Source organism: Lactuca serriola, chromosome 1, assembly GCF_051521515.1.
Source record: "Lactuca serriola cultivar US96UC23 chromosome 1, Lser_US96UC23_V15, whole genome shotgun sequence".
Taxonomy (NCBI): Eukaryota; Viridiplantae; Streptophyta; class Magnoliopsida; order Asterales; family Asteraceae; genus Lactuca; species Lactuca serriola.
In genome coordinates, this window is record NC_136408.1 from 246,855,000 (window position 1) to 246,864,879 (window position 9,880).

The 9,880-nt window shown below is 33.3% G+C and overlaps 2 protein-coding genes across 4 annotated transcripts; one reads left to right on the forward strand and one right to left on the reverse strand.

Annotated features, from left to right (window-relative positions):
• Positions 1-217: 217 nt before the first annotated feature.
• On the reverse strand, positions 218-9,527 carry LOC145050386 (malonyl-CoA decarboxylase family protein). Of its 3 annotated transcripts, XM_078998649.1 has the most exons (17): positions 9,303-9,527; positions 8,303-8,382; positions 8,122-8,212; positions 7,679-7,805; positions 7,149-7,332; positions 6,383-6,527; positions 6,209-6,299; positions 5,548-5,606; positions 5,384-5,461; positions 5,173-5,256; positions 4,861-5,000; positions 4,636-4,752; positions 4,092-4,164; positions 3,872-3,957; positions 3,712-3,796; positions 3,355-3,427; positions 218-236 (listed from the first exon to the last, which is right to left on the reverse strand). In XM_078998649.1, exons 1-16 carry the CDS (start codon positions 9,363-9,365, stop codon positions 3,395-3,397), a joined length of 1,536 nt encoding a protein of 511 aa, XP_078854775.1. In that variant the 5' UTR covers positions 9,366-9,527; the 3' UTR covers positions 218-236; positions 3,355-3,394. The 3 variants fall into 3 exon arrangements, with proteins under 3 accessions (XP_078854775.1, XP_078854779.1, XP_078854772.1); XM_078998653.1 differs by lacking the exon at positions 218-236 and having other exon boundaries at positions 3,280-3,427; positions 8,303-8,379; XM_078998646.1 differs by lacking the exon at positions 218-236 and having other exon boundaries at positions 3,280-3,427.
• RBCX1 (Chaperonin-like RbcX protein) lies at positions 1,031-3,336 on the forward strand. Its single transcript, XM_078998659.1, has 6 exons — positions 1,031-1,248; positions 1,422-1,516; positions 1,869-1,986; positions 2,912-2,928; positions 3,027-3,089; positions 3,155-3,336. Exons 1-6 carry the CDS (start codon positions 1,101-1,103, stop codon positions 3,227-3,229), a joined length of 516 nt encoding a protein of 171 aa, XP_078854785.1. The 5' UTR covers positions 1,031-1,100; the 3' UTR covers positions 3,230-3,336.
• Positions 9,528-9,880: the final 353 nt, after the last annotated feature.

The window sequence follows — 9,880 nt, forward strand, 5'->3', positions numbered from 1 at the left end:
CCCCAACTTCCCGATCATTTTTTGGGTTCGATTTTCCAGGCAATGCCAATAGGAGATACCGAGTTTGGGAGCTAAAATCATTCCCAAATAAATGACGTCACCACATCTGGGAAACATACATCTGAATCGATCTGATCAAACTTTGGCACTGGCTGAATCGAATCACAAACCCTGCTCTATCTTTTGATTCTAAATTTCTCCACTCTCTCACTTGATTCTCGTTCTCACTTAGTAACCTGCACCAAGAAACCCACTAGCTCCCTTGAATAACTATCGAGTGATCAAAAAATGATGGACATACGGGAAAGGAGGTTGTGGGTGAATAGACACAAGAATATGAAGAATATGGTGGGGTAGTCTAAAAGGGGTGCTTTTGAGAGAGAGAGAGAGAGAGAGAGAGAGAGAGAGAGAGAGAGAGAGAGAGAGAGAGAGAGAGAGAGAGAGAGACCCTTTGCATATTATTTTCTTTTTTAAAAAAATATGAAAAAACATCATAAATGGTCCCTAGGATAGTGAAATAACGAAAATGTCATTTAGTTAACAGACAAAACTTAACGGAATTAGCAATAAGGACCAATTGTCAAAAGTTTTGAAAGCACAGGGACCATCTATGACGTTTTTAAACCACGGGGACTAAACTTCAGATTTGAGAAACCACAGGGACCATTTATGATGTTTTTAGGAAAAATGTCATCATATCAATGATACTGTTGAACCAAAAATAAAAGATCACGGTGGTTGCGTCAATTTTTTCTTTCAAAATCGGATGGCTTTAATGGAAGAAAAAAATATACATGTTTAAACTGTAAAAATAACAACATATGGTGTAGTTAATGTATTTTGTCCTATTAAATTTTATATTCTTGTGTTACTAATCGCACAAAACAAGTCAATGAATTTAACATAAAATTTCCATTATCAGACGTGATTTAATGGTTCTGTTTCAAGGAAATAATGAGACACCGAAGATATTTGTGCGAAAAGCGGGACAAAACAAAGATATTTTGTAGGAAACTTTTTATATCCAACGAATGTTGATAAAACCGAGCACCCATTCAAATCTGTAAAACCATTGACCATTCTTGTTTCTGTTGTTGACCATGGAGTCCTCAACCATTCTGCCACTATCCCACTTCTCCTTTCTCTCTCAAAAACCCCATGGAACAAGCATTGGGAGTTTTCCTTTGAATCAATGGAACCCAACATCTCAAAAGACTCGATTAAACTGTCAGAAGATGTACGTTCCAGGTAGGTCCTCTCTCTAATGCTTCCTTCAACTATTACACAGCTTTGTGGGGAACTATTTTGAATAGTTCCATCTTTTTGGATGGGCAAGATTTTATGTTATGACATTAGTACGAGTCGAGTCCAAATCAGTGAGTTATGTAAAATGATTGACTGGTGGTTTTGAGTTTTGATAGGATTTGGAGAAGCATCACCAGAAGCCAAAGCAGCGAAGAACCTCCACAATCTTTTTACATATGTTGCCGTGAGGGTTGTCAATGCGCAGCTTGAGGTGTGTGTGTTGCCCCTTTAAAAACTTCATGCATGTTTGTTTGACTTTTATATGGCCAAAGAAGTAAAGTTTAGGAAGCAATTTTTGTTATTGATTTGTTTGGTTTTAGAGTTAACTATGAAAGCTTATCAAATTACATACCAGTTGATGCTAAAACAGTTTATTTTAAACGTATAAAGTATGTTTTAGATATCCCATATGCTAATTTGAATGGGACAAAAAATTGCAATTTTGTCTTAGGTCAGATCACGCTGTTATTGATTATTATGTATGTGTGTTTTCAAAGTAAATAAAAAGTTTGGTTTTGTTTGGTTTGGTTTGACTGAGACTGACATATAGTTTGACAGAACAGAGCTACAACACCGAGGCCCATAAAGAGTTGATGGAATTTATGGAAAGACACTCTTTAAACGACGGCGATAAGTTCTGTGCAGCTTTAATGCGTGAATCATCAAGACATAAAACCCTAGGTATGCTATTCATTCCATATCTTCCCTACTTTTCACAACATAGATGAGAAAGGAGAAAAAAAAACATTATTTCATTGTTCCTAAGATTAACTAGATAACTAACATTATGGAAAAGGTTAATAACATCCCCAAAAGTGACCACTATATTATATCGGAACCAAGGGGAATAGGGGTGTAAGTGAGCCGAGCTACTCGTGAGCTACTCGGGATCGACTCGTTAAAAGCTCGACTCGAGATCAAATTAAACGAGCCCGAGCCGAGCTCAAGCCTAGATATGAGGCTCGTTTACTAAATGAGCTCAAGCCGAGCTTCAATTAATGGGGCTCGCGAGCCTAAACGAGCCTATATATATATATATATATATATATATATATATATATATATATATATATATATATATATATAGGCTCGTTTAGGCTCGATTAGGCTCGCGAGCTCACTAAATTGTTCATGAGCCGAGCTCGAGCTTCATTTTAAGGCTCGAATCGAGCTCGAGCTCGAGCTCGAGCTTCCTCAAATTAAACGAGCCGAGCTCGAGCTTGGTCATGCTCGGGCTCGGCTCGGCTCGTTTACACCCCTAAAAGGGAGTATTTATTGTTCCAACTCTCCTAGCCAGCTAGTCAAAATAGTAGCATATTTGACTTCCAAAAATCAAGCCATGCTATTTCAAGTGTTGCCGTTTCTCTTATAATGGGGGAAAAATAAAAAATAAAAATAGATGATGCCAAATTTGTAAAAAGTAATGGGAAAAGCCTCATTTCTCTAGCATACATTAAGTCATTCTTTTTGCATTAAGTCAATTGAAAACACTCTTATTAGTCTTATATAACTCTCCAGATTAAATTATGTCCCCATCCCCTTGTATTAGAGATCTAACTATTTCCATTGATTCTCTTGGATTCACATTACGCCACTCCCATGGTAGCCATGAGAATATTGGAGGTATGTATAGTTCCTGTCCTTTGTTAAGTTAATGTCATAAAATAAAATGTTAAAAATGTTTATTAATATAACAAAAAATATATATATTTCTTATTTAGGTTCGATCCGCATACTGCAAGAGAGATTTTGAGTGGGACAATTTAGAACGATTGGCTAAAAAGGTAAAATTTTGTTATATGCTGTGTAATTTTGGTTCACTAATTTTGGTGTTGTTAATATTATATAGATGGCGGATGAATCTAACACAAGACTTATGAGGGATTACGTGTTGGAAACAAGTCATGTAGAAACTGAAAAATGAAGTTGCCCAATTTCATGGATAATATCATGTTTAGTTATATTTCTTCCATGTAATGCAAACCATTTCACACTTTATTAACATATTAAATAAGAATTAAATTTACACAAGTTGAGTTGTTTACTTACTAAAATACATGTATCATGAGACAAACATGTCCTTCCTTCATCAACTTATTGAGTCTTCATTTTTCTCCATTGACTGCAAAAGAAAAGTTTGATGCCTTGAGCATGTAAAAAAATAGCAATGTACTTTCATATATTTGTTTATTATAGCATCCTATTTTCATCTTGCAAATTTTAATGTCACCAAAATACAGAACAATTTTTTTTTTCAAAGCACAATGTCTTGATATGATTTTTTTTTTTCTTAAAGAATGAAAATACTATGCTAAAACTGGGTAGATTCTTAAAAGTACAATGCCTTAACAAGAAAAAAGAATGAAAGTACATTGCTATTTCTTGCATATAGCCGATTGATATTACCTCGATATAATGAAGCACGTCATGGGAAACCTGGATATGGCCTGTGCTGAAATACGCCTGAGCATAATCTTCAATATGTTCCAAACTGCACATATGTTTTCACAATCGATTTATGTTGCTCCACTTTTTTTTAGATAGATATTTGTTTTAATTATATTACCTGTAGATGTAATTTACCATAATTCCTCCACTTTGAGTAAGGCCCTTTTCGGATCGATCAGCCATCCAATTAAGTCTTCCAATCATCTGTAAATGAATAATATTATCAATATTCAATAGTTTATGATTTATGATTTATGCTTTATGCTTTATGCTTTATGCTTTATCATATCAAAGAACAAGAAAGTGAAATAACAAGTAAGATGGTTGGTTTGACATACAGCTCCATTTTGCAAGTGGAAATTGGCAACTGAATCTAGAGCTTTCCCTCTCTTCTTCTCATGTAAAAGGTACCTGTTGCATGAAACCAAGGACAATAAAGTAATTTATCAGGGTCAAAAAATCTAAAGTGAGAGTAGGAATGGAATTACAAAGGAATAGTATTTTTCTAGTTAATTTTAGAAACTAAAATTGCAATCTAATTAAAATTTTGAATTTATATAAAAAAGATTACACGAACAAAACCGGGTTAGGTTTTGCAGTTACACATTCCATTCCACAATGGAACAAAAAAAATAAAGTAGTGTTTCGTATGATGGAATCACAGAAGGAATTGAATTGTTGATTCCATGAGAATGAAAAGAAGTTGTGTGTTTTGTAGAATGTGCTGGTTTGATTAAATTACAATTTTTTTTATTGAAGTTAGCTAGAAAACTTATTGAAATTATAATTTTAATAAAGTAATTTTCCATGCGTGTTAGGTCAACTTTTTCTGAATCAATCAGAAAAATAAAAGGTGAAGATAAAAATAAAAATAAAAGATACCTGGCACAGAGTCTTAGTAGAATTGGTTGTAATCCATCAGATTGAGTCCACTCATGGTTAGTTGAGGTCAACAGGTGCAACAATACTTCCATGCCATTTCTCCCTTCAGTGGAATCACTAAAAAATATCTCAAAATGTTAATCAATCATCATATTTGTAACTGGAGATCAAAGCCTGGTTCGGTCAAAGCATGGTCAAAGTTGTGAAAATAAAAATTCAGCTTACGCATATGCATCCAGGAGTGTTCTTTCCTCATGAGGTTGGAGGATGTTCTCACTGAAAATGGGGACAGATCTCTCAGATGATGCCAACTTAGACAGGAGCCACTGCATGAAGCCTGGGATAGGGCTTAGGGTTGCAAAATTCTTTCACAGATTAAAAAAAAAAAATGAATGGAGTCAGAAAAAAAGGTAAGAATCTCATGAATAATTGATAGTTAGGATCATTTAATAAACAAATCAATGGAAGTACATTGCTATTTCTTTAACTAACAACCAACATTAGTTTTGCAATGAAGTACATTTTTATACAACTTACAGAGATATTTGGCATGTCTTTCTTCACCAGATGAATCACTCGTTTTATCAAAAACTTTCCTAAGTTGATTCCTGCTAAGCCAGGCTGCCAATATCAAAAAGTTATTCGTATTTTTCACACCCATCATTCTACTTGAATGAAACCTTTATCTATATCTATATTATAGTTATACAGTGGAAAAACAAAAATGTGAAATAACAATTGAGTGCACCTGAGTTGATGAAATAGAGTAAAATAATGCAGTACTTGCTTCGGCTTCAGGTGTAGGAGGATCATGCCACAAGACTTCCTGTAATGCCAGCAATTTCTGATTATTTATTACCAAAAAAAATAGTTAAATTAAATGGTCACATGATGAAGGATATGTTGAGTTACTTGTATGGTAGAAGCTATATTCTTCATAAGTGCCACTTCAATAAATATAAGTGGTTCACCTGAGGAAACATGTTTTATTTTAACTCACAGACTATAATAGAAAAAGGATCACTCATTAACTTGTTCACCAGGTTTGCTGATGTGGCATGTATTTGACACGTCATCTGGAGATGATTTGAATTGAAGCGAGGATCTTGGATCTTTATATGGGTGAAGAAGATGCTACGGAGTCATTTGATGATGTGTCAGATGCATGCCACATAGACGTCATGTCAACAAAACTTACACATTGAATCGGTCAACAAGTTTAAGAGTGACTAGAAACAAACACTGTTATTATATTTATATGACAAACAAAGGTATTCTAGAAAGGGGGCTTTATTATCAACCTCACCATAACTAACATGGAAATGCCTCTGTTTTCAATCAAAGGGTTAAATGCAAGAAACAGGAATGCACTTTCATTGATTTGTTTATTATAGCATCCTAGTTATGTTTTCTTCCTGTAACATGTTCTTTGAATATGAATGAGAGTATGATGCTACAATTAAGTAGATTTTTCAAAGTACAACACCTTAAATTACTCATTCTTCATATAAATCTGAAATAAAGAGCATCCATATTTTCTCATAGTGAAACTTAAACACACAGGAAGACTGACCAGGTATAGCTGGATGAATGTATCCAAAACAGCGTCGACCTATTCCAAGTCTCCTCTTTAAATCTATAAGATTACTGATGGGATGCACAGCCTGTGAATATTAATATGTTTATAAACTCATAATAGTATAGTATATAATATTGGAAAGTGGTAAAAGATGCAATGAAAACTTACCTCATAAGCTACAATCTTCTCTAGCAAAGAAGCAGGATCATCCCATGTAATTTGGTGAAGCTCAAGGTTGGCTGGACTTAGCCATGTAATAAGCTTTTCTTTCAAATACGAGTCTAAAGCTCGTATTGATGCAATATTTTCATCCCTAATTGTTTAACAAAGTTTCTTTTTCTCTCATTAACTATTCATATCTAGGGTTAAATACAAGAAATAGCAACATACTTTCATTTATATGTGTATTATAGCATTTTACTTTCTGATAATATTGTACTTTCAAACTTTTTCTTATAAAGACATTGTACTTTGAAATATCTACCCAATTATAGCAATGAAAATTGCTTTGTGTATGCTATAATTGGGTAGATTTTTCAAAATTCAATGCTATAATAGAAAAAAAATTAAAGTAGAATGCTATACTATAACAAATAAATACATGATTATATGTTGCTACTTCTTGCACTTTACCCTGATATCTATTTTTCATATCCTACCAACCAAGTAAATTCAAACTAGTAAAATAACCACATTTTTAAAAAATTTAATTATATGTCCATAGAATTTAAGAAACCCTATGATAACTAGGTGTACATGTGTATCCTTTGATATCGATGTATCCCTTGATGATATATAGAGAGTTAGAGACAATACTAAAAGTTTTTGAAAACCATTTTTTTTTTCAGATATGAGTGTTACAAGAGCATGTAAAGGCATCAAGATCATTAAAGCTATGTAAAACAACAGTAGTTTTTGGGCATCATAACCTTACGCGATAATAGACAGTATATCAGCTCGAACAGTGGACAAAAACTTCAAACCACCAGGATGTGTGTTAAGCCTTTCAAACAGAACTGAATACATTGGGTTAAGAGCATGTCTTAAATTTCTTTCAATTCTGTAGAAAGCAGAAAGATGTCCTTCCACTTCATGTCCGTGTTCATCAATTCCATCACCTGATAGTTAATCATTCGTTTAAATGCAATACATAGCAACATACTTCCATTTATTTGCTTATTACAGAATCTCACTTTCATTTATTCCTACTACAGCATTGTACTTTCAAAATTCTATCCAATTATAGCAATGTGCAATGCCTTATTAAGAAAAAATTATAAGTGCAATGTTGTAATAGAAAGAAATGGAAGTATGATGCTGTAAGAAACAAATATATGGAAGTGGGTTTCTATTTCCTGAATGTAGCCCTATATCGTTTTAAAGTCAAACCACATAAAACCAGATATATTTTCAAAAAAAAAAAAATAGAACCAGAATCCATAGTTTGAAGAAAAGAAAGGTCACCTTTAGGGATCTCAAGACCAACGTATTGCTTCATCAACTCCCGAACTTGACTCCTATTGAGGTCATACTCTCGAGCAAGAATGAGTAGTAACTTGTGACGGTTTTCTTGAGAAAGACTAAAATAACCCTATATCACCATATACATATTATCATAACTGAATTCAACATAAAAGAAAAGGACTAAATGCGATAAATAAGAAATTTACTTTCATTTCTTTTCCTAAATAGGACATTATATTTTAAAAACTCTACCCAATTCTAATGGTCAAATTGCTTTGTATTTTGACAATATTACTACAAATGGCAGAACTTTCAAAGTATAACACTGTAATTGAAAGAAATGAAAGTAGGATGCTATTAAACATGAATCAATGATAGCATGTTGCTATTTCTTACGTTTAATTATAAAAGAGTTATGCAAAAAAACAGCATTTATTTCCTACCTCTGAGAATTCACTTAGTGCAGTATCCAGTATCTCTTTTCTGTTCATTGATATGACTGAATGCATTGATTCACGTACTTGCCCAAAATCTCTGAAAGTATTTATATAAGATTAACTTTGCCTAATTAAAGATTAAAAAGCATTTCCATTTTGTTGGTGGAATTAATAAACCATAAAAAACCTCGGGGTCTTGCTGGAGGCATTTTGAGTAGCTACTTTGTTCACATCTAAAGGAGCAAGTTGCACTTGGTTAACTTTCTTCTACCCAGAAATAAAAATTAGATTCATATCAGAAATCAGGAGGACAAAGACATATTGCAGTCTATATATATACTAAAAGTGAACCTGAATGAAACTAAAAGGGCACTTTACTTTGAAAAATCTACCCAATTATAGTATTGTAGAAACCAGGTAGGAAATATGATTATCACTTCAAAATTTCCAAGTTAATCTTGGATGAAATGAGTGATTAGATACAGTATACATGAAACAAAATATATGTACATACATAAACCTATAATAGTGAAGACACCCATTAACAAAATTGAAATACAAGATTACAAGTATAACAGTCCAAAATACTTGGCATTGGACTTCAAAACCTAAAATTCGAAACAAATGTGAGTTTTTTCAATTCAGTACATACAATACAAGCATAGCTATTGTATACTCCCAAAATGACAACTACTAATTAGAGTGCTTATATCAACTCAAGATAGTATTCAATCCCAAAAACAATACTTCATGCCATGAAATTGCAACAATTTGAACTTCCAACTGTCCATGGCAATTAAAATGGTTAGCTCAAAGTACCTAATTGCTTTTGATCCACCATACTCATTATTTTTGAACAATGAAGCTAAAAACCTCAAACATGCAATTTTCAGGTAACATGTAACACTGAAGGAGTAGCAGATGTGATCAACAAACTTAAAGTAAAGTTTGAAAATTTTTTCGAATATAATATGCATGTAGAATGAAGGTATTCATAAAAAAATTAACCATCCATTCCATAACTAGATACACACCTAGCAATAAAAATTCATATGCAGCTTTAGAAAATTGAGAAATATTATACTACAATATACAAAAATTGAGGTTGATAACTTTGATTTCCATCGATAATCAAGTCCAGAGCAAATAATCGAAGAAATTGAGTCGAAAAGATGATAACTACTTACAGAAGCAGGAGAGAGAGGCCTCATTTTAGAACGCAACAAAATCGCTAGACCTTTCTTGTTCATAATCACTGAATATTTCGAAGACTATCGATTTTAATTTTTATGATTACAACGGAAATTCTCGAGCGACGTCATGCTACCAACGAATCGAAATCATGCTGAAATTCGTTTCATCGGTCTGTCGAAGGAGTAAGAGTAAAGACTAAGGAGTAAGGACAACGGTTGCTTAGCGGTGAAGCCCAAACAATTAGCCAGTTATCATCTTAGTGATGTGTATTGGGCCTTGGACCTGAATTCTTCGTATTAGACATAGCTTGTTTATCGGGTCCAACCCGGATTAGATCCCTAACCAATCAACCTTATCAAAATCTAACCGGAATAATAATAATAATAGTAATAATAATAATAATAATAATAATAATAATAAAAAAGACAAAAATATGTTATCTAGTTACAGTAAGGATTAATTTCATATAAGGCTGGGTAGGCGTGTTGCTCCTATCGAGTTCCACCTAAGCCATAACAAGGAAAGGAAGAAATGGGGAAGAAGCAAGGAAAGGAAGAAAGGGGGAAGAAGC